Source organism: Cotesia glomerata, linkage group LG4 (assembly GCF_020080835.1).
Source record: "Cotesia glomerata isolate CgM1 linkage group LG4, MPM_Cglom_v2.3, whole genome shotgun sequence".
Lineage (NCBI taxonomy): Eukaryota > Metazoa > Arthropoda > Insecta > Hymenoptera > Braconidae > Cotesia > Cotesia glomerata.
Window position 1 is genome coordinate 14,480,015 of NC_058161.1, and position 25,121 is coordinate 14,505,135.

Genomic DNA, 25,121 nt, shown 5'->3' on the forward strand with positions numbered 1-25,121 from the left:
AGTATATTCATCTCTGATGAGTATATTGTCCATTTCTCAATCACTTTCCTTTTCTCACTTCAACTCATATCACAACAATAATAGAATAAACAAATTGGATTATCGGATAGCAATGGATTTCTCAAGTTAGACAATGAACGTAATTAATTTTTAAATACACAAATTATTTATAGAAAACACGTCGATGTTTACGTTTTTTTTATCCTTGCTTCATTGATAAAACAGAATCCGAACAAAAACAGTTTCACTGTAAAAAAGTCGCACCAAGTCCACGTTCATAAGACTATTAGGAAAAAAAATTTTTTTTTTCTTTACAAAAAGATACAAAATAAAAAAATTAAAAAATCCGAGTAACCGATATGATTGTTTATGATTTTCGGAAATTAAAAAAAATTTTATTGTAAATTTAAAAATTAAAAAAAAAATTTTAGAACGTATTTAGTGTGCGCGGTTGCAAAATATTTTACTTTTAATGAAATTCGTAAAATCTATTTACTAGGACTTTAAAAAATTGGAAATACACAATAACGCCCACCACGTATGTTCTCAAATTTTTTTTTAATTTCTAACTTTACATAAAAATTCTTTTTCATTTCCTACAATCATCAGCAATCATATCGGTTACTCGAATTTTTTAATTTTTTTATTTTATATCTTTTTATAAAAAAAAAAAAAATTTTTTTTCCTAATAGTCTTATGAACGTGGACTTGGTGCGACTTTTTTACAGTGAAACTGTTTTTGTTCGGATTTTAGTATTTTTTGTAATTATAATGAAAATTTACAATTGATAACAACTTAAATCTCGTGTTGACTGCATTTTTTACTGCAAACTATCCCCTTAAAGCTACAGTTTATGTAGATGTAATTCCAGTGCACCCTGGCGGCCATAGATGCAAGCTATGAATCACTTTTACTGTAGTTGCGTGTCTATAGGAAGGATTACTACACATTTTTATTTTATCTAGTCTGTGGCGCTGATATTCCCCATCGAAAAAAAGTCAGGATCGAAATTTCTGGGCTTACTATAGTTTGTGCTGATAAAATTTAATAATTTTAAGTGAATTAAGTGTTATAATTGATTATAATTAATTAATATCAGTAAAATAAAGTATAAATTACTTTTATAATATATTATTTTGGAAAAAGGAGAACCATATAATTAAATAAAATTTTGCAACCTCGAAATACCGTTCTGCTTACAGTAAACACAGTCGGTAGTCTGGCGCTCCGTTTACAATGGATTTGAACGGAACTTGGCGCCAGATTCTACCGAATCTGTGGATATTAACAGTTGCTGTCAATTTGCTTTGCATTCGATTTGTAGGAAATAGGACGTTTATTAAATGACTTTTTCAAACACTTCAAACATCTTAATATATCAAAAATTAAGATAATTGTATCATTAAATAATTCTCCAATTACATATTTTCATTCTAAGTCCATAAAAAAATAGTAAAGTTTCGAAAATTCAGTATTTTCACTTATGGACGGTTTATAGTTAATTTTAATAGTATATTGTGTGACTAGGGATGAAACAAAACGATTTCAGACCAGTTAGTGAAGTTGCCTGCCCGAGCGAAGCGAGGGCTGGCATCACTCGGTCTGAAATTGTGTTTCATCCCGCGTCACACATTATATTTTTCATATAAGTTGCATTAAAAATGCTAGTTTCAATGTCTGGAGCCAACCAGAACTAGATAGTTTCAGACGAACAGCGAAAGTACCATTTTATTATGAAACTTATAATAAAATAGAAAGTAATAGTTTATTTTTTACCAAACATTATTCGTAAATTGACAAGTTTTCTTTTATCATTCTTATTTATGCTTGATAACAGAATTATAATATGTCAGTACAGTTAACGGTTAGAATGACAATTATAAAGGTATAAAATAAACAAACAATTGATAGAATTGAAAATAAAGCTGCAACTTCACCTCGCGGACAGAAAATCGTCATTTTCTGTCCGCCGGGAAGAAATAATTGATACCTGCCCGGCACAGTCGCATTGGCCTGAAATTGTCTAGTTTCGGTTGGCTCAACAGGCATTGAAACTCACATTTTCAATGCAGGTTATATGAAATAGTATATTACATACCTAGGCCAGTAAAATAAGAAAAGTCTCAGATCACATGTAATTGTTGGCCGAGGCGAAGCCGAGGTTGACAAACATGTGATCTGAGGCTTTCTTATTTACTGGCCAAGGTGTGTATACTATTTTTCTGCTCGACGTAGCCGGAATGTGGCAACTTTGTTTAGCGCAGCGGCCAGAAAGTTGCCACTTTCCGGCCGGAGGGCAGAAAAAGTGTTTTTTTGCTCATGTATCCATTTTTATAATTTAGATGAAAAATATGAAAATATATCATGTAAGCAAACTATTCGTAACGTGATTGGTCAAATATATCATAAGCATGAAATCCATTTTTATAATTTAGATGAAAAATATGAAAATATATCATGTAAGCAAACTATTCGTAACGTGATTGGTCAAATATATCATAAGCATGAAAATATATGCAAACTCTATAGTCAGGCGCGCGCTTGCGCGCGCAAATTTAAATTCTAGTAAGTTAAAATTTCGAAAAAAAACGCTTCATTCTTCGATAGATAATTTAATTATATATCTACAAACGAAGCGCTTTTTTAAAAAATTTTCATTTATTAACTCTTCATTGGCGCGTCTTTTTTATCGTTTTTAGTTTCTCGCTCGCACTATAGCGAGTCTCTTATAGGTTGAGTAGTTGTTAGTCGGTGATTCAGTGTGACAGAGATACCTCCATTTGTTCAATAGAAGGCGAGAGAGAAGAAAAAGTACAAACCGCTCTTACACAAAAACATTTTCGAAACAATCAATTGTTATCAATGATTTAATTTCACAAAAATGATTATTTATCTATAATGGAAAAACATTATGAAAAAAAATTTAATTTTTTTTTTTTAGAGAGAAATTTTACTTTAAATTATTCTTTAATTTTTATTTGATACCTGATAAAAGGTAATAGTTATAATTTTTATCAGCCATCAAGCCACTATAGCCACTGTCACGCATGCGCTTTGAATGTACATTTATATTCTATAGAAATTACTAGTTTTTTATATATTTTCCCTGACTCGTTAGAGTTTTGTCCAGCAATTCACCATCTTGGAATGTATTTAAGTAGTAGTAAATTGATATTTATTATTTATCAAACAAGTGTCAATAGCTAATTTGAATAAAATAATTTCGTGTAGGTAGATACAATAATAAAATTATGATATATTTATATAAATAATCCATATAAATATATCTCTCATTGTAAAATAATAACACAGTGTAAATCAAAATAACCAATAAAATTTATTTTATGTATAAGTTATTTGTACATATGATTGTACATGTGTATATAATATTTTATATGTAAAACATAATTTTATAATAGTATTCATTGATTTAAATTTTAATTGAATCAAAGTTTAGTTAAAATTCTAAAATATGATTCTTTGATAGTGGTATGAACAGTTAAGTCACAAAATGACAGAAGGGTGGACTTGATTTTATTAAATGAAATAGTCTATACATAATTGTTATTGTATACCTTATATTTATTGTAAAATATATATAATAATTTAGTAATAATGGGTAAACAAAATGGGTCATGTTGGTGGTGTGTTAAAGCATTTAAATGGGTACCAGTTATTTTTATTCTTACAATTGTGTTCTGGTCTTATTATGCGTATGTAGTACAGTTGTGTTATTGTAAGTATTTTAGTATTCATATTATATATAAATTAAAATAATATACATGATTTATTTATTTATTTTTCTTTTTTTTTTTTTAGATACTATTGATAGTTACATTCAAAAGAGTAAGTAATACAAAAATAAAAAATACTTTGTAATGATTTGCTTCTTGAAATTTTTTCGTTGTACATATACAAATAAAGTAGAATATTCCTAATTTTATTTGTTGAGAAATAAGTTAAAAGCAGTACTAAAATAAATTCAACATCCAACAATTGAAACTAATAAACAAATATAATAAGTTAAACAAATATAATATAATAAGTTATTATTTACTTTTTTTAGTTAAAAATTTTCAGTCTCAAATAAGACATGTTTTTTTAATAAAAATTAGACTCATGAGCGACTCAATATTTAAGTTGAATCAATTACAAAGTTTAAGATGTTAATCATTAATCAATTAATTTAATATTTAATTTTTATATTAACTTGATCTTCAACTTTTATTTCAGCTTTATACCTGATATTTTTTCATATATTCATCGCGATGTTTTTGTGGTCTTATTGGAAAACTGTCTTTACAGATCTAATTTCTGTTCCTGAAGTGGTAATTCCAAAAATATTTATTGTATTATATGGGTAACGTAACATAATATCCTCAGACAAAATACCCAAACATCAATACTTCAGCAACTAATTATCGCAAAAAAAATTAAAAGGTGTTTTCAAAAGCTACTGCAAATTATCTACAAGAATCTACCATCGTTATTTGAAAAAGAAATTTTTTCTCTCCTTTACATCATTGCGGGTATTTTTTCTGTGGGGCTTTTGTCGTAACACCATTTTATGTTACGTCTTCATAAAAATCAGTTCAAACCAATTATTGTTATTTATTTTATTTTATTTTTTTGAATTATAGTTTAAAGTCCCTCTGTCAGAAGTTGAGAAGCTACAACAAGCACAAAGTGAAGAAGCGCAATGTGCAATACTCGAAAGACTCGGACAAAACTTACCCGTTTCTAATCGAACAATTAGAGGAGGTAAATTTGAAATTAGAAATACTTATTTATGATTCATTTATTTAAAAAGTTATTAGAGTTATATATTATAAATAGATAATAAACTAGAATTAAATTTTTTTTTAGATTTTTCTAGATTGATTTTTAATAAATTGAGAATAACAATATAAAGATTTACAAATTTAAAAAAAAAAACTCAATCGGAGCCTTACATCCACATTGTGTGAATTTTACAGTGTTCCTTTGAGTTTGAATAATGCGCTGATAGAAATATTAACTTGATTCAAAAGAAGAAATTTTGAACTTAGAGTATCATTTGTATAGAGTTTGTTTATCTTGAATCAAGAAACTTTTCTTGGTTTAAGTGAATTTTATTTGGTTCTAGAATTTATCTGTTTATCTTAAAACTGAAAATTTTTCCAAAAGATTTTCTTGTCTATTAATGTGGCGTTTCAATAATAATGAAATAATAATCATTGAATTTATGATTACAGCGATTCGCTTTTGCGACAAGTGCCAGTTAATAAAACCTGATCGTGCTCATCATTGCAGCGTATGCCGCGCATGTGTATTAAAAATGGATCATCATTGTCCTTGGGTCAACAATTGCGTAGCCTACCACAATTATAAATTTTTCATATTATTTTTGGGGTATGCGTTAATTTATTGTGTATTTATTGCCAGTACGACGTTGCAATATTTTATACACTTTTGGAAGGTAATTTTATAGATAATATAATAGGGTTCATTTGAAAAGACAATTTTTATTTTTCGCTACTGTTAAATGTTGTTCTGAACATCGAAACAAAATCCTGTCAAAATTTGGGCCTTTAATTTTAATTTCAAGGGCTTTACGTGAGTTGGAGTAAGATCGTTAGAGGCTCTTTTAAAGAGCGTTAAATTTATTACGAATAACAGTTTTCATCAATATGATCAATAAGCTCAAAATTGTAGAAATAAAAAAAAAAAAAGATAATTGATATACATGCTTTTTTAGAACAATATTAGACAGTTTCGGCAAAAAAAAAATAGTCGTTTCAAAAATGAAATACGCTAATAAATTTAAATATATTGTCATAAATTACTTTAACAATATTACATTTCTTCTATAGAATTAACTGATATTATTTTGTTTACAGGGTGAATTAGATGGTATGGGAAAGTTCCACATATTATTTTTGTTTTTCATCGCTCTTATGTTTGCAGTCAGTCTGAATTCTTTGTTTTTTTACCATTGTTACCTCATTTTACATAATCGATCAACATTAGGTAAATTGAATCTTTCTCTTTTTTAGCATATGACTGAATACATAATCTTTTACTTTTATTATCAATTATTTATTACTATTACAGAAGCATTTAGACCACCCATGTTCCGAATGGGCAAAGATAAAGATGGATTTAATATTGGAAAATATAACAACTTCCAAGAAGTGTTTGGTGAAAACAAAAAACTTTGGTTTCTTCCTATTTTTACAAGGTATGTTTTGTTTTGTTATTAAATTTTTACGCTTTTTAATCAATATTTTGATTAACTTGTTTAATAAAACGTATGTGATGAGGCAGGCTAAAACGTTAACAAAAATTTTTTTAATCTCACGCAAAAATAATAAAGTTTGGTAGAGAAAAACAATTGACTGTAAAAAATTGATTAAAAAAAAATGAATTTTTTCAAACTAGACTACTTGCTATGTTTAATTACTACAAGTTATAAAGTTTATCAAAATAAATTTTAAATAAAATTGTTTATTTGAAAGAAACTAAAATTCTTTCAGTGAGTTTTAGCTTTTTTATTAATTTGAGGGATTAGACTACTCTGGACGTAAAACAATGGCTATTTTTACATTTTTTTTTTAGCTTTTATTACAGCCAAAATATAGTTAAAATTAAATTATGAGGTGATTATAGTTCAAGACGAACCTCTGCATTTTAGTAATATGTGATTAAAATTTAAAACCGATCGGTTCTGTGGTCTCTAAGAATCAGTTCATTAAAGGCTAAAAAATGTTGAGAATATTCAGAGAATATATTTGGAAATATTAGCTTTCGAAAAATTGAAAGGGAATATCGACTTTTTTTCAAGTTTCACAGTAGATTAATTCTTGTAAGTATAATTTCGTTCTCGTTTAACATCTCCGATATGGTGTACTGGTTAGCATATCTGGCTTTCACCCAGAAGATCCGGGTTCGATTCCCGGTATCGGAAGCTTTTTTTTTTTTTTTTTGTAGAATTATAAAAATTGATTTCGTTTAAACAGTATCTTTCAACTGTAACGATCAATAAAAAAATATTTCTTCATATTTTATTAACTTTTAATTATAAAAACAATCGAATTCCGTTAAAATCAACTACAACAAAACTCCTATGAGTTCGAAGTCTAAAGATAGTGAAGGAAAGCTATTCTCGTCTTTCTTTAATTGACAAAATAGCTTTCCCTCTCCCTTTTTAACGTTGAACCTATAGGAGTTTTACTGTACTAAATCATAATAAATAATTTCGATTTTTCGTAAAAATTTTTTAAATAAGATATACATTTCATTAGATTAGAGTACATAAAATAATTGACAAAAATATTCATTCGATAATCATTATAATAGATTTTCCAATTATTAAATTCAAGTTATTGAATTTAGATATAGAATAAAAATCGCGATTCTAAAATAGAAAAACAAATAACGTCATAACAATAATCTTTCACAAACGAACTCCTGCTAACTATTTTTGAACATGTTAAGTTAATGAGATATAAATTAACATTACTAATTATAAGATCACAAATAAAATTTCGGGTTGATCGTTTTTTTGTCGTATATATAACTTTATATTTCACTTGAAATTTTGTACCATCAATTAAAGTTATTTTTTACTAATAATTCAGATACCACATAATTCATACGTACATACGTATTTTTACTTTATAGAAAAAGATGTTTTGTTGAAGCATTTGAACACAAAATTTAAACGATAAATTAAAAAATTTTGAGAAAATTCATGACATCCGGAATGCTATCAAATAGTTTTCAGTTGATTTTCAGTCTTTGTTTTAAAAAATAAGTGTGAAATTTAAATGCACATAATATGAAGAACGTTTTTTCTTTTTAATTTTCTTAACAGGCGAGATCATCTTTTTCTCGCTTTGCTCTCACGGAGTTCAACGGAACTATCTCTGTCGCAGTCCCAACAGCAGAGCAATTGCAGTTTCGATTGGTTTCACGAAACGAATGAAATTTTTGAAAAAAACGCTTTGTGGTGAAATAGTTTATTAAATTATCTATTATCTCTAAAAACGTTTTTTCAAAATTTCCATTCGTTTCGCTAAGCCGATTGAAACTGCAATCATTGGTCTCGGCTGTTAAGAATGTAATAAGCAAATAAATCGAAGTTATTGAAATTGCAAGATTATGGCATCTTTAAATACCTTCTTGTGAGATGTCAGATGCATTAAAATTATCTCAATTTTAGATTGGTCCCGCGAAATCTGGGAAAATCGGCAACCCTATATAACATCTTATAATGACGGCAATCCAACAATCCGTTTCAGTCTTTATTAACCGTTTTGACTTATATTAGTGTTTCATTTGTTGCTTAACTATTGAATTTTCCCCTACTGAACATTTAAAGCATAATTAAACTTTTTTTTTTACAGTCAATGGTGTATAAAGATTTAATAGAGCTGTGAAATTTATTACAAAATAATACGTAATACTTTTTCTGTGAGATTAAAAATAAAATACTTTTTATATCACCTGCAATGAAACTTCGGATTTCAATGTCTGTTTAGCCAGTCATAAAAATAAGGTTATTTTACACCGATGCAAATTTTTGCTGACAGAAACGGATTAGATTTTTTCTTATGAAAAAAACTCATTAATTTTTGTCAGCTGTATCATATGGTTTCTCAATAAATGAATTTCTGCTTCGTCAATCAGATTTGTTTTGTATGAATTTTAAAATAAATAACTTGGTAGTAGATCTTCTTCCGGTATTATGTATCTCAGTTTGACTGGTTGCAAACATTGCACTCGTAATTTTCATAGGTAATATATATAAAAAATATTAATAGCGTATAGCACGAAATGTTTCATTTCTTACCATACAATTTATTGATCGTTTGCGCAAAAAATATGTAAATAAGATTTATAAGTAATATAGTTTTTAAATCTTCGTCATAGGCATGACTTGCTATTATTTAGTAAGTACATATGGTATCATGTTAAGTTTTTGTTTAAATAAAAAAAAAAATATATATATATACACTACCGACAGAAAGTTTCCGGACAAGATGAAAATTTATTAAAACGATTATTAAAAGTAAAATAAATCAAGAAGAAAGTCAATGACACGATCGTACACACTTGGTAAAATAAAATAGCATTTTCTTTATAGATCAAGTTAATTTGTTTATATATCATATTTAAATTAAAAAGTAAACAAGAAGGTTGTCCGGAAACTTTCCGTCGGTACTGTATATAGGATATTTCTTTTCATATGGGTGATTAAGAAATTCTAGCTGAAAATAAATAATATTTAAGTAGAAATAAAAATTTTAATTTATCAAAAAATTTAGTCGAGCCAATTGCACAATACCCTTTCATACAAAATGTTAACTGTTAAAACAATGACTATTTACAGAAAGTTAAATTTTTATTTTCAATACAATGCTATTACTATTTGACTGAGTAATTGTTCAGGATCGCAAATAATTTTTTTTTTTTTTTTTACCTGAAACGTGGAAAAAATTGATATAAAAATATTTCAGGTTTTTCAGATAAGTAAAACATTAAAAATTGAATTTGATAAAAGTTTTATTTATTTATTTATCAACAGCTTTCGGTAATTATTAATTATTTATTAGATACAATATGTAAAGAAATCTTTGAAATTTTCTATTTTTTAGCTTTTTGTTTTTTAATTTTCGGTTTAACTTACCGTTTTTAATTTAAAACTATAGTAACAAAAACTTATTACTGGCTTAGTTATAAAATGTCAAGGTACATTCAAGATCATTGGATTTTTGTACTACAATTAGTTAATTGAATACTTAGGAAATAAAACTGACAAGGGGTGAGACAATGTTCACTAGAAGTAATCTATAACAAAATGGTTGGTGTGATGAAAATGATCGCCAATAAGTTCAAATAGATGGCTTTCGACGCTCACTACTGAGTTTGAGTTAAACGCATCGCGATTAAGTTTAAACTCGCTACGATCAAGTTCACAAGGGCCATAAAAATAAAATGTTGGGGAAGAAGACGGAAGATATAAGATAAAATTCGTTGTTAATTAGTTACATGAAAATTAAATTTTTCATTTTACTTAAAAAATAATATTGATTATATACAATAGTTTGTTAAATATACAAAATTAAACTGTTAAAACGAATTCCGAGGCGAAAAGTTTGAAGCTGGAATAAAACTGCTAAATCTGTTGACAATAAATTTTGCGATCTTAAAAATTATGCAGTTTAAAAACATATTTTCAAAATTGAAATTGAATTGTACTTAAAAGTTCTGAAACGGCTTTATTATAGTCAAGTGCATCTTAAGAGAAATTTTGCATTTCTGTTACAACTCATGAGTCTCCATCTTCCAAAAAGTGCATACGACACAAAAAAAAATTTTTCAAATATTTCAAAATATTTAAAATATACCTACTTGTACAATTTTAAAGTTGATCGAATTAGCTATGCATAATTTTTACATAAAATTTTTCAAAAACACACAATTAAAAAATAAAGTTTCAAATCAGATTAATTTTCTAAAAATTCGTTGCTCATGATCGGTTGGTAAGAAAAAAAAAAAATTATCGATATCTTTTTCAAGAAGTATAAAATGATAGTCAGAAATCAGCTGAATCGGAGTTTGGAATTCAACAGTAGAATGATTTTGCATAGAACAACGCCTCATTTAAACATCGAAGGTTCTAAAATTACAAATTAAAGACGCTTAGTCTAAATTGTGAACAGAAAATGCCCAATAACTTTCAACTTATAAATCTAGTTTTATTTAATTAGACTGCAAAACAGCTTAGTTTGAGGTTTATGATGTTTAATTCAGTTTCAAAAGATTAACGTAAAGCTCAATTCAAATTGAACAGTTTCAATTCATGCTTAAAATTTTTGCCTCGGGTAGAAGTAGAAAGAAAAACTTTGGAAATTAAATTCTAGTCTTGGAAATGGAGTGGTCTATCCAGTACGCGCGCAACATCAAGGTCCGAGTACATACAACTCAATGGGAAATACACAAAACAGGTTAGCATAATTTATAAACAAAAAAAAAATAACTCGCGCTCTTTGGTTTTGTTTATGTTGTGTTTTTGAATAAAAATTTTTTGTGTGTTATTAACAAATAAATTGAAAATGAAAAAGCTTAATATTGACAGCAATCCAAAAATTCAAAAGCTATTACACATATAACATTAAATATAATCGCGTTCATTAATTCGAGTCAGTTTTATGTTTAGGTATTTATGGCCATCCCTAAATTTGTTGGAGGTTTGGAGGTATTGGAGGTTTGTAAAATCTAAAATTGGAAAATTTTTAATTTAGCTGTTTATAAAATGAAGTAAACGTAAAAAATGATATCATTGAAATAATTAAAATGTAAATTATGTCTAAAGTAAATTAAGCGTGTAGGAAAACATGCAAATAGAAAAGACAGTCAACTGTAAAAATGAAAAATCTTTAAGTAAATTCAATTGTAAAATCAGAAATTAAAAAAAAAAAAGAAGAAGAATTTATAAAATGTCACAAATCTGAAAATTACCGAATAAAAAAAAAAATAATTATAAATTGGATGAATTAAAAATTAAATAAATGGAAGATTTGAACATCTAAAATAACGTAATATTAATAAAGAGTTTATTTAAAAATACGATCTTTAAAAATTGAAAAATCATAAATATTGCAACTTTAAAACTTTACTCCTTGAATTTAGCGAATACAAAACTTTATAATTATTAAAACTGGCCGATTCTAGATCACCTCGTTTCAAATTTTTTTTATTGAAATTTTAACGAATCAATTTTTGAAGTACTCTAAAAAATTAAATTTTTATATTTTTAGAAGAGTTTAGAATCGGCTGATTTCACGAATTACCGAGTTTAAAATCGGCCAATTTTAATGATTATAAAATTTTCTATTCGCCAAATTCAAAGAGTAAAGTTTTAAAGTTGCAATATTTATGACTTTCCAATTTTTAAAGATCGTAGTTTTAAATAACCTCTTTATTAATATTACATTATTTTAGATGTTCAAATCTTCCATTTATTTAATTTTTAATTCATCCAATTTATAATTATTTCTTTTTTTTTATTTGGTAATTTTCAGACTTGTGACATTTTATAAATTCTTTTTTTTTTTTTTAATTTCTGATTTTACGATTGAATTTATTTAGAATTTTTCATTTTTACAGTTGGCTGTAAAATTTTTTACGTTTACTTTATTTTATGAACAGCTAAATTAAAAATTTTCCAATTCTAGATTTTACAAACCTTCAAATTTAGGGATGGCCATAAATCCCTAAACATAGAAACTGACTCGAATTGATGAACTCAATTGTATATAGTACTTCATAACTTATAACTATAATTAAGTTAGAAATATTTGCATGGAGACTGATTATTATTTAACTGAGAATACTGTAATTTCGAGTAACACTTATCATTGAAAGTTGAATTGAGACAGTATAAATAATCGTCTAACAAGTTTGAATGTGATGAACAATTTCGAACATGTAATGATAGCTACAGGTTGAAAATTTCTTCAATAGCCTAACTGTCAAAAAACTTGAATTTCTTGAAAATTTTAATTCTTATGATCGCACATTCGGGCCAAAAAAATCAAGATTATCTTTGAATGAGTATCAATGAACATATCATAATTCTAGCTCTAGTAAGCTATTTATCTTAAAATACCTATTTGTTTACGATCAACTCTTTTTTTCATGCTAAACACTAAGTTACAGTGACTTAGTATGAAAAATGTGCGAATTACAAAAGCTTATTATACTAAATAAAGTAGACTTGGAAAGAAAATACTACAAATACTATAAAGCATAGTCATACTACTCTATTAGGAATATTCTATTAATTAAAAAAAAATACCAACAGACAACAAAACATTTGAAGTGAAATTTTTGAATTGAGCTAATTTAATTATCTACTATATTATCGAGTTTTGTATCAATATTTAAATATTTAAAGAATAGAAAAAATAAATAGTTCCTAATTGAATGTCAAGAACGTACAAAAAATCAGCTACTTTTACGAATTTTACTGGCCTAATTCATTTGAACGATTTTTAAATTAAAAAAATAATAAATAATAGTTTAAAAAAACTAAAAACACGCTTTTTATAGAAAACCAAACTAAAAAATAGAAAATAAATTTAAATTAAGAATAGTGTTAAAAATTTCAATAAATATAAATTAATAATAGTGTAAATAAAAAAATGTATTTTATTTTAAAAAGCGTGGGGTGCTTTTTAAGATATTATCAAAATGATAATCACTCTACTCATATCTGTCAATAAAATATTTATAACTATTGACACCATGCACCTCACGCTTTTTTAAAATAAAATACATTTTTTTATTTACACTATTATTAATTTATATTTATTGAAATTTTTAACACTATTCTTAATTTAAATTTATTTTCTATTTTTAGTTTGGTTTTCTATAAAAAGCGTGTTTTTAGTTTTTAAACTATTATTTATTTTTACTTTTTAGTTTGGTTTATTTATAAAAGCGTGATTTTTAGTTTTTTAAACTATTATTTGTTGATTATCAAAAATATTCAGGCGCGCAAATTACCCACGGAGAGTTACATACTGACATACTGACATACTGACATACAAGTGAAGCTAATAAAAAATAATTATTTATAAATATTATAAATACGGGGAATCAGAGTTCGATTTCGGAGAGCGAGCCTGAGAAACGGCTACCAGAACCAAGGAAGGCCGCAGGCGCGCAGATTACCCACGGAGAGTTACTGACATACTGACAAACTGACATACAAGTGAAGCTAATATAAAGCGTGTAAAAAAGAGGAGTCGGATAGGATAGTTGATTATAACGAAGTTTCTTTCGTTATGTATTGAAGTGATTGTATCACGTAAACTAATTTTGATTGTTTATACCATTTTTTAATTTTTTACTGACTATCTTTTACTCAGTTTTATTTATAAGTTAAATGATTTGTTTCGTTTTTAATGACAATTTTAAAAAGGGTTTCTTAATGATATTCAAATATGAAAGTGATTTTTTTGGTATCCTGTGTAGTGCAATAGGAGTCTTAAAAACTCGAACTTTGAGATAAAAATTTTCCAAAAATGCATTATTCATAAATTTTATTTCTCACTGTTTGGAGCAGAATTATAGAAAAATAATGTGCATAGATTTTAATAAAATACCAATAAAATGCACCCGGTGGTACAGCTACCTTAATAATACTTATATTAAATAGTAGACTCAGTGAAATAAATTAAAAACGTTTGAGAATAATTAAAAAATCTTCAGCAAACCATTGCCAAGGAGTGAAATAGAAAAATACAGAAGAACTTTTGAATTTCAATTGTCTAACTAACTTTCAAAGATTGGTGTAATAAACATCAAAATTAAGAGATTTTTAAATTAAGACATTTAAAAAATTTGAATGATCTAGAATCCAAGCTCAAATTGATTCTTTTGCTGTAGAATAACTTTATATTATTCTATTGTAAATGAATAAATCAATACAAAAAATCGAGTGATTGAACACGGTTCAGTTTTTGGCTCTCAGTTTTATTCTGAATTACTTAATAAATTACACAAATATTTTATTTCATATTTTATTGATAACAGTTACTACAAATTACTTTATCAATCCTCAGTTATTGTTCTGTTATATTTATTAGTTTCATTGTTGTTATTTATGGTCACTTAATAGACCATTTAAAAATCGAAAATTATATTAGAATTTTTGAGGATCACAAACTGGGTCTTTGTTCAGTAAACATCAATGTTCAAATTATTCATTTTATTCAATTCATTTACATTTTTTAATCATTACGGAATAAATGAACAGAACTATCAATTTTTATTTCAAGTTAAATAGTTAAATCTTGAAAATTTGTTCTAATAAAACCCGAACTCTCAAGCTTAAAAAAATCAGAAACTGGGTAAATTATCTGATATGCATGAGCATGATAATTGTTTTTCAAAGAACCAAATTTAATGAGTGTTAAATTTCTACTTAAAATGCTTTGCGTTCTTCTAAAGTTTTTTTTTTTTTTTCTTTTATTTAAAAAATCCTTTAGTATAAAACTTTTCTGTGTTAGACAGTTATAAAAGTTATAAAAAAAAGTGTTTAAATTTAGAAATGAAAAGTAGACATTCATTTCCTATAGTTATAGTGTATTAAGATTTATACGCCCTCAATTATACTTATATAAAGAATTTTAATCATAAATTATCAATTAGAACTTATTTAATTTCCTCGTCAAAGAGTGTAGGTACAAGAGTGTAGGTAATTCAATTTAATCCTTAGTTTTTTCGTTCTGTAATCTTTATATCTATTAATTTTTTTATCTTTAAATAACTACAGCGTAAAAAAAGTTTACCAATCAAGTAGAATATATACCTATTTATAACAATATTGTGATGCATGTATGTATTACCGTAAATTATTATTAATATTATTATTATCATGTTAAAAAAAAATGCAAAATAAAATAGTTTCTCAGTAAACGTCTTTGTTTCAAATCAGAATTTGATAGGTATTGTGCATCTGGTTCTCCACTTTAAAATAAAACTTACTATTCAACTCTTCAGCACTCACATCAACTTTTCGGTAATCTTTACCGCAATAAGTCATGAGCAATTTGCTAATGCTCTACTTTCATACTATACTGAAAATACACAAGTGTCTTCGACATCAGGAATCAATCTTGCAATTTTTACACTTACACCATAGGTCTTGTAATTAGCGAAATGCTCACATTTTCTGAAGAGTAAGAAATCGGCGAGTCTCGATGGTTTTGCAGTGAAACTTTACTGAATCAATTAGTAAGGCTGATGGTCACTTAAATTCATTTATCTAGACAGTGAATACGGATCATGCCATCGCATTTTTTTTTTTTTTTTTTGTAATACTATTAAATTTTGCATTTATTTTGTATTTAGCGAAAATATGCGATTAAGTAAAACATAGGTCAATTCCATGTTCGTTTAACGACATTTTGTCGGCGACCCTCTGATTATTATTTATTTTTTTAATATATAGAGATATTCTTAAATTAATTATAATTTTGACACGAATCAATATATTCTAATTTTGTGAGACGTCATCCTTTTGAAATAAAATTTTCAAAATTTAAGAAATAATTATTCGCAATGCTTTATAGTTTAAAAAAAAAAAAAAAAAAAATGAATTTTCTTTCTGTGGAACACTTAAAATTTTTTCAAAAAATTCAATATGCAAAAACAAAATTGTTAAGCTTTCACCAAAGTAGAAATTTAATAACTTCTAATTAAAAAAAATGTTTACTAATTTATTTTCGATTTATTTTTAATCTCAGGTCACGTTAGTCAATTTTAATAATGTAAAAATGAATTTCTTTATTCTTCTGAAATATTTTCACTGAAAAATATAATTATTAACATCAAAAATATTAATGTATTACGTTATTCGTTTCTTTTTATTCAACTGATCCGCATCTAAATTCAAATATTTTAATCGTTATATTCTACGAAAATGTCATTGATAGTGTACTCAAGTTTTATAATTTACTGAAAGGGGGCGTTCATTAATTACGTGAGGTGTTCTAGGGGGGGGGGTGGAACATGCTAAATCTTACCAAATCTCACTTAGGGGGAAGGGGGGGATCTTAACAAATATCACGTAATTTTTTCTCTAGCAGAAAACAGTGTAAAATTGCGTGAAATAGTATTTCTATAATAAAATATGGCCAAATTTGACACAATAGTGTTTGTCGTATTCGTCTGAACCCTGCAGAGCAGCGAAGTAGCGCTCGATTGTTTAATTTGATTATTGATCGATAGGATTCACTAATTTTTTAGGTATAGATTTTTCTCACCTCCGGGCGGAAAGCGTCAATTTTCCTCCCGCTGCGCTAAACGAAAATGCCGCTTTCCGCCTCCGTCGAGGAGAAAAAGTAGCACACCATGGGCAGTAAAGTGCCTCAGATCACATACAGCGACCTCGGCTTCGCCTCGGACAACAATTACATGTGATCTGAGACATTTCTTATTTTACTGCCCTAGATGTGTAATATACTATCTTTAGAAATTTATCGGTGGTAGCCGGTCTCATGTCGTAATTTTAATACAATTTTGTCATAATATGTTTAATTATCTTCAATTTAAGCTATTGTTCGTCGACTTTTAATACTTTTTTCAATTTATTTCGTAATTGAGAAAATTAAAAAAAAATCAATAATAAATTAAATTTTAGCTTTTATCATCAAATGACTTTTATATGTAAAAAATCCTATTTTTTAGGTAGATGTCTTTAAATATCTATTTGCTGTAGTCAGTCTCATATCGTTATTTGCAAAATATAATAAAAAATAAATTTTAGGACATTACGGCCTTTTAATAACGTGTTTTTTTCAATATTCAAACAAGAAATCTACCTATCCATGTCGGGTGTAGCCGAATGGCACTTTTTTTCTCAATAATCCAACCCGTTTACAGCCAAAACATAAATTTTGAATAATCTCGCGTGAGATTAGGGAAGGGGGGAGGGAGTTGAGGAAAATCTTACGAAATCTTATCAAGGGGGGAGGGGGGGGTTAAAAAATTCTCAAAAATGCCTCACGTAATTTATGGACGCCCCCAAATGAAATAACTTTAATTGTGAAGTTTTTGTAATTGTATATTAATTTTCACATTGTTTTATTGCCAATGTCTATATTATCGATGAAATTTTCGTAGATAGAAAATCAGCTAACTTAAATACATACCATAGTTCACAGATGCCATCTCCAGTTGATATAACAGTCGTTTGAAATTTCACTGATTGAATCAGTGAATCAAAATGGCCATCGGCCTTTTCGACCAAATCAGTAAAGTTTGACATGAGAACCAAAGAGATTCCACTAGTTCAAGGAAGCCTCCATTTCAACAGAAAATAAAAAATAAATAAAAGGTTCTAAAATGAGCGTAAGCAAATTATTCAAAGTGTGAGTGCTAAGAAGCTAATGAAACTATTTAATTTTTTAATTATTCAACAAATTGATTAAGAAGTTTACTAGTAATTCAATGAAAATAAAATTCTTGAAATCGCTTCTGTTTTTCTTAAATAGTTTAAAATAAATGTATTCAAATTAATAATATCATTTTACATTTATTCATATCGTACGCATAAAATTTTTAAATAAAAAAAAAAACATAAAAAACCACAAAAATATAATTTGATTAAAGTAGTTAAAAAATGAAATGAAAAATCGGTTTTGAATGTTCGGGATTACAGTTTCGGTGATGGGATCAGCTTCCCTGAGAGGACTTACGATGAAGACACTCACAATCTACTTGGTGATAATGGGCCTTAAAAATCATAAAGAGATTAAATATTGGAACAAGAGTGTAATTACAAAATATATATTTTTTTCTTTTTTTATTTCACTCAAGTCTTGTGTACTCAGGTATTCTATTACATTTAGTGCCGTTTATTTGAAAAAAAAAAAAAATAAATAAATAATTTTAACTTATCGCTCTCATTGTTATTCAAGAAAATTACAATTTTATACGCTAGATAATATTTGAAACTGAAAGTTTAAAAATCTAATTATTAAATATAAAAAATTATTGCGACATTATATCTAGTTATTTACAGTAATAAATTCAAAATTTGTGCATTCAAACGCTCATTCATATCAGTTTTCAGTTTTAATATACTTCGTTCATAATTTATTCGTTGATTTAATCTATTGATAAAGACAATAAATGATAAAATCACATAACACAACAGTTGAATAAACTAAAAAAATAAAAGACGAAATTGTAACATAAGAAAGGTATTTTTTTCTATTTGTTATTATGTGCATAGTAAAAATAAAAGTATATGCATCGTAAATTGATAAAAAATAATTTATGTAGAAAATTAAAATAAAAAAATGATAAAGCGACTAATCGACAAAAATTCAATGCATTCCATTATACTTAAATAATAATTTATCATGTAACAAGGAAAGATATTTTAATATATATATATTAGGGTGGCGCAAAAAAACCGACTATTTTTTTTTTTAAGTCTCGAGTGAAAAAATGTTAGTTTTTGATGTTTTAAGAGCCCTCACCAAAGGACAGCTCAAAAAAAAATTTTTAAGAGGTCACTCCAAATTTTTTAAAATTTTTAAAATCGTCAAAAATCGAATTTTTTTTTTTTAATTTTTTTTCTCGTTACGGTATAATTTTATAGACCAAAAAAAAATAAGTTTCTGAAAGTTTCAGTTCAAAATTTAAATTTTGAAAGGTCGCTCATAATTTTTTTTTTTCTTTAATTAGTCATATCGCCGACTTTAAGTGTTGGGAATGGCACGTTGGGGTCTTTTTGGTTTCAAAAAATCTTAACCTACGCGGCAAGGTCAAAACTCAACCAAGCTGGTTTCTAAGACCAGCTTGGGATTCGAACCCACGCCTGGCAGTTGATTAAATAAAATTATTAAATTAAAAAAAAAATTATATTTTCTATGTTGTGCTTGATTATTAGTTCATCTCGTGATGTATTTTTATTGATTATTGTACTAAATAAAAAAAAAAAAATGCATGGAATTTTAATTTGAATAGTAAAAGGTCGCTCGAAAAAATCTAAACTAATGCACTAATAAATTGAAAAAAATCATGAGCGACCTTTCAAAATTCAAATTTTGAACTGAAATTTTCAGAAACTTATTTTTTTTTTAGTCTATAAAATTATACCGTAACGAGAAAAAAAATAAAAAAAAAATTCGATTTTTGACGATTTTTGAATTTTAAAAAAATTTGGAGCGACATCTTAAAAAATTTTTTTTAAGCTGTCCTTTGGAGAGAGCTCTTAAAACATCAAAACTAACATTTTTTCACTCGAGACTTAAAAAAATAGTCGGTTTTTTTTTGCGCCACCCTAATATATATATATATATCACCTCTATGCAGTCGCATTTAATTATGATCAAGATATTTTTTACAATTCCTCACATTAATGCTTTAAGTTTCAATAATTATAAACCTGGTAAGAGTTATTTTAAGATTAATGTATAGGTAGCTTATAACATGTGTCTCAGGTCATAAGTTGCCATTAAAAATACCATATAAGTAGTTGACTAAATACATAATTGACTTTTTAAAATTATTTATTAGATAACTAATTTCACAATAGCTAAACAAATGTACACTAAAAGAAAAAAAATGCTAATTTCAAAAAAATAAGTTATTTACGTCAAATATTTCATTTTTTTAACTACTGAGAAAAAATAATCTTCACAACTGTAATAAAAATAATATCTTGATTTAAGAATAAAAAAAATATGATTTTAGTAATTAGAACCAGTAACATCTGGCTACTAAAAGTTTAAATTAAATGAATATATATTTACAGTAAATAAGACATTGCTTTAGAAAGAAATTGTTCATTTCTTCTTACATCAAATAGAAGAAGTATTGAATTAAATTATTAAACGGCATTTGGACTATCTTTTGCCACTCATTTACAATCGCGGAGCTATTTATTGGTTATCAAATTTTTTTCACTAAAATTAATCTTCTAATAGTTATCCGCAAGTATCAAAAATTAAAGTTTTGATGTAGGTATCAATTATAAAAATTGAATCTTACTTAATTAGTTTTAAAAGTTAAAACGAATTGATTTAAAATAAAAAATACAATACTCATAGTCCTGACATACATTTAAAGTTGTACGTACATTAATTTAAAAACTACTCATCTCAAAAAGTTAGACAGACTTGATACTTGCATTTATATGTAATGACTGTTAAAAAAAAGGAGTTATATTATTGATTTATTAATGTAAATAGTGTAAGTAAATAACATTACAATTTTATGTATATTTGCATATCGAATCTGGTATAAATAAATATATCATAAATACATCAGCTATTGAAGTACTTTTGTTAAAATTTTTAAATAAATATATAATTTTTGAATACTTAATTTTAGATTCACATAATTAACCAATATACTATTCCTTGAGATAGTACTGCACAGAAAGAAAGATTTCTTGACTGGAGAACAAAATTCTTGGCTCAAGTAAATTTTCGATCGCCCGAAGGAAGACCGAAGTTGTCTTGGCCGAAGTAAAAATTTTTCTTGAAATTCTATTCTTGGTGGAAGTAATTTTTTCTTAATTCAAATTATCAAAATTCTTGATACAAGAAATTTTTATATTTGATCAAGATTTTTAGATACTTTAGGGAAGCAGCGCCACCTATTTCAGCTGAGAAAAAAATTTTCTCATCTTGAGAAAATTATTCTCTTGAATATTTGATACCTATTTTAGATTATTTTAGCGCGCAATTATACATATTGAATGAAAAAAAATGATGAAATATTATTTGATCTTCCCATTTGACATGTTAGTCAATAGAAATATTAATGAAAATTTACTATCAAGATATTTAATTTTTTGGAGCAAGAGAAAAATTTTCTCAAGACAAGAAAATTTACTTCTGTCAAGAACTTAATTTTTTGGAGCAAGAGAGAAATTTTCTCAAAACAAGAAAATTTTCTTAACTTAAATAAATTGTCTTGGATCAAGAAAAATATTTCTTGAAGCAAGGGAATTGATTTGTTGGAATAAGTGAAATTTTTTGTGTCAAAAAAAAATTTTTTTTCGCCCAAGTAAATAATTATGAAGAAAAATATTTTCTTGGCTCAAGTGAACCTTTCTTTCTGTGTGTCAACATTGCAAAAGTCAAATTAAAAAATCTAATCGTCAAAAATTGATTTTATTTTTATTTTTTTAAGTCAAAAAAAAAATTAAGTTGTTTTTTTACCCCACTCTGATATGTAACATGTCAAATTTATTTGAATTTTAAACAGTAATTCTGAAATCAACAGTACTGTCTCAACTATTTCACTTCATATAAACATTTCGCTAGACAGTATACTATATAAGTTTGAATTACCTAAAAACAAACCGAGAAATAACTAAAAGAAACTATTGTAGTTTGTTCTATCGGTGTAACTAAAAAAATCAATTAAAATTTAAAGGTTCACTTAGTTTCAACTATAAAAAATCTTGAATTTATATATTTTTCATCAACTGAAATACAAAAGACTCGAACAATGTTAACCTCCTGTTTAGATTAACTTTCATAAAAACAAAAAAATGAATAATACATAAATATAAAAAAAAAAAGAAAATATTTTTAGTAATAAGTAATAACCCATCCCATTCGAGTAATAATTGAGAAGCTATATTAATGATAAAAAAAAAAAAATAATAGTCAGTTTTAGCTTTTACACTAAGTACCTTACTTTAGAATTAATTTTTACGGATCATCAGTCACATGTTGAAATAAATAGCACTTATATCATTAAACTGTAAATTATTGCTTTGTTGAAATTTAAAAATCTAAAACTTGATGTAAAAAATTTTATTTTTCATACTTCGAAATTTTAACTCTTAAATTAAAATCAGCATTAAAGTCTAACAAAGCATCAAGCTAATAGATCCAAATTAATTATGTACTCTTCAAAGTGAACTAATAAAAAATACTAATCCATTGATGATTTTCTTTTTTTCAATTTATTCTTACTTTTTTTGAATTTATTTTTTAAAATTAATTTTCTTTTTCACGACTAAACCGAGCACTTCTACGTATCTTTTTATCATAGGTGTGCCCTTGAGATGAATTTGATAGAAGGAGGAACTATTATTGCACTTGGTGCTGGGTAACTAATATTAATTTTATCTTTAGCACTTTTTTTTCTTTTATTTTACTGGCAATACATTACGTATTAATATTTTCATTCAAATTTAAGATAACCACTTTTTGTTACCGTTACTATATTAATACAATAAAATAAAATCAAGTATAACAAAGGTAAATTTATCAACTGAAGAAGTTAAATGTAACTTACTAATTATTGAAAATTTTCTAGCACTGCTGTTGTAGGACCTCTTGTGGAAGCCAGTGAACCTTTGGTGAATTCAGTTGAAATACTCTGATATTTATTTCAAATAAACAGTCACGAAAACATTAAATTTTATTTTCAAAATAAATTTACGTTTGTATTTTAATAATGCTGTAAATGAAAAATACATTGTGGAAAAGAATAATAAAACGAATCGAATTTGAATAGGAAATTTCAAATTAGTGACATAGTCATAAGAAAAATTTTCTGACCAGGCCTGATATGAAAGTTAGCTAAATTAAGCTTATAGAGTTAAGTTAAACTACATTTAAATATTATTACTCGAAAATAATATTTTATAACGATATAAACAAGCATTTCTAAAGATCTTTTTAAATCGATTATTTTGCCGCGAATAATAGGTGGATTTCTTATTTCTCTCTTTTATATTTCAAATCCTTATGTTTATTTATAAATAAACATTTAAATATCTCCGAAATACTCTTTCCTGGATTCGAAAACACGAATTAATGACCGAAATACCGACATTAAATATGAGACTAGACAATTAGTTACGGTAAGTAAAAAACTAGTTGTAAATTGAATTCATATCATCAAAGAAATAAGTCAAAAACATTTTTGAGTATGTCAAAGCAAAAATTTCGTTTTTATGAAGACTAGAATTTGAATTTGCGCGCGCAAGCGCGCGCCTGACTATAGCATTTGCATATATTTTCATGCTTATGATATATTCGACCAATCACGTTACGAATAATTTGATGCCACATACATTTCATCTCAATTTTATATTAGGATTCTTATGTTTATTTATAAATAAACATTTAAATATCTCCGAAATACTCTTTCCTGGATTCGAAAACACGAATTAATGACCGAAATACCGACATTAAATATGAGACTAGACAATTAGTTACGGTAAGTAAAAAACTAGTTGTAAATTGAATTCATATCATCAAAGAAATAAGTCAAAAACATTTTTGAGTATGTCAAAGCAAAAATTTCGTTTTTATGAAGACTAGAATTTGAATTTGCGCGCGCCTGACTATAGCATTTGCATATATTTTCATGCTTATGATATATTCGACCAATCACGTTACGAATAATTTGATGCCACATACATTTCATCTCAATTTTATATTAGGATAGTTTTTTACTATCTCGAATGAAGAAATTTTTTCTTAAGGTATTACCCTCGCGACTTCCGTCGTCAAAAGTTTATGCTAGAGTGTATGGTACACATACTGGATAGTCATTATTGACAAGCCTAAAACTTTTTGCTGTTTATGTACTTATTTCAGCCAATCACGAACGAGAAACTGATCGTTTGAAAAGTCTGGCAACACTGCGTGAGCGTTGAGACATTTTATAGTGGTTATACTGTAGTGTTGTGGACTAACTGTAGACTAACCTCTGTTTAGACACATGCGTTTATTTATTTATTTACATACATTTATTCAGAAATATAATTACAATGTCTGAAAAATTGACTTATAAAGGACGATTCATAAAAAAAGTCCTTGAAAAACGACAGAAATCTCTAACAAATATGAAAATAACTATGCAAATAACAAATAGAAAAAAAATAATTGATAATAATGTTTTGTTTTTTCAGAAAAATCAGTAACTAATTTTTTTATGTTGATGTATTAACTGATTTTAAATTTTAGTATTTTTTTTATTTTTTCATCTGACTATTATTTTTATAACTTATGAAAGATTAATAAATATTATTATATTAAAATTGATAACTTTTTGAATTTTTATAAATATAGAAAAATACTTATTTTCATAAAATAATCATTGTTATTTTTTTTAAATAAATAAAATTAATAACTATAATATTAAACCTAACGTAAATTAAACTTTTCAAATTTGTCAGCGCATGCGCGTCTCATTCACAGATTCGGTAGAATCTGGCGCCAAGTTCCGTTCAAATCCGTTGTAAACGGAGCGCCAGACTACCGACTATGTTTACTGTAAGCAGAACGGTTTTTTGAGGCTGCGAAATTTTATTTAATTCTATGGTACTTTTTTTTACCCAATTTGTTTATCATAACAGTAATTCATAATTTATTTCACCGTATTAATTAATTATATTCACTTATAACAATTTATTTACTTGAAATTATTAAATTTTATCAGCACATACTATAGCTCGCTCACAAATTTCGATCCTGACTTTTTTTTGATGGAGAAAGGTCAGCGCCACAGACTAGATAAAATAAAAATGTGTAGTAATCCTCCTATAGATAAGCAACTACAGTTAAAAAAAGTAATT

The 25,121-nt window shown here is 26.4% G+C and overlaps 1 protein-coding gene and 1 non-coding gene across 11 annotated transcripts; both read left to right on the top strand.

Moving 5' to 3' along the window:
• The first annotated feature begins 121 nt into the window (after positions 1-121).
• On the top strand, positions 122-23,441 carry LOC123262821 (palmitoyltransferase ZDHHC15B). Of its 10 annotated transcripts, none has more exons than XM_044725275.1 (11): positions 122-139; positions 3,454-3,737; positions 3,821-3,847; positions 4,235-4,329; positions 4,642-4,762; positions 5,236-5,459; positions 5,881-6,010; positions 6,095-6,221; positions 10,909-10,992; positions 22,583-22,639; positions 22,850-23,441. In XM_044725275.1, exons 2-11 carry the CDS (start codon positions 3,617-3,619, stop codon positions 22,914-22,916), a joined length of 1,053 nt encoding a protein of 350 aa, XP_044581210.1. In that variant the 5' UTR covers positions 122-139; positions 3,454-3,616; the 3' UTR covers positions 22,917-23,441. The 10 variants fall into 10 exon arrangements, 9 of the variants coding, with proteins under 9 accessions (XP_044581210.1, XP_044581209.1, XP_044581208.1 ...); XM_044725274.1 differs by lacking the exon at positions 122-139 and adding an exon at positions 3,102-3,232; XM_044725273.1 differs by lacking the exon at positions 122-139 and adding an exon at positions 3,102-3,228.
• Trnae-uuc lies at positions 6,876-6,947 on the top strand. The gene has a single exon. It is a non-coding gene; the product is annotated as a tRNA-Glu (tRNA).
• Positions 23,442-25,121: the final 1,680 nt, after the last annotated feature.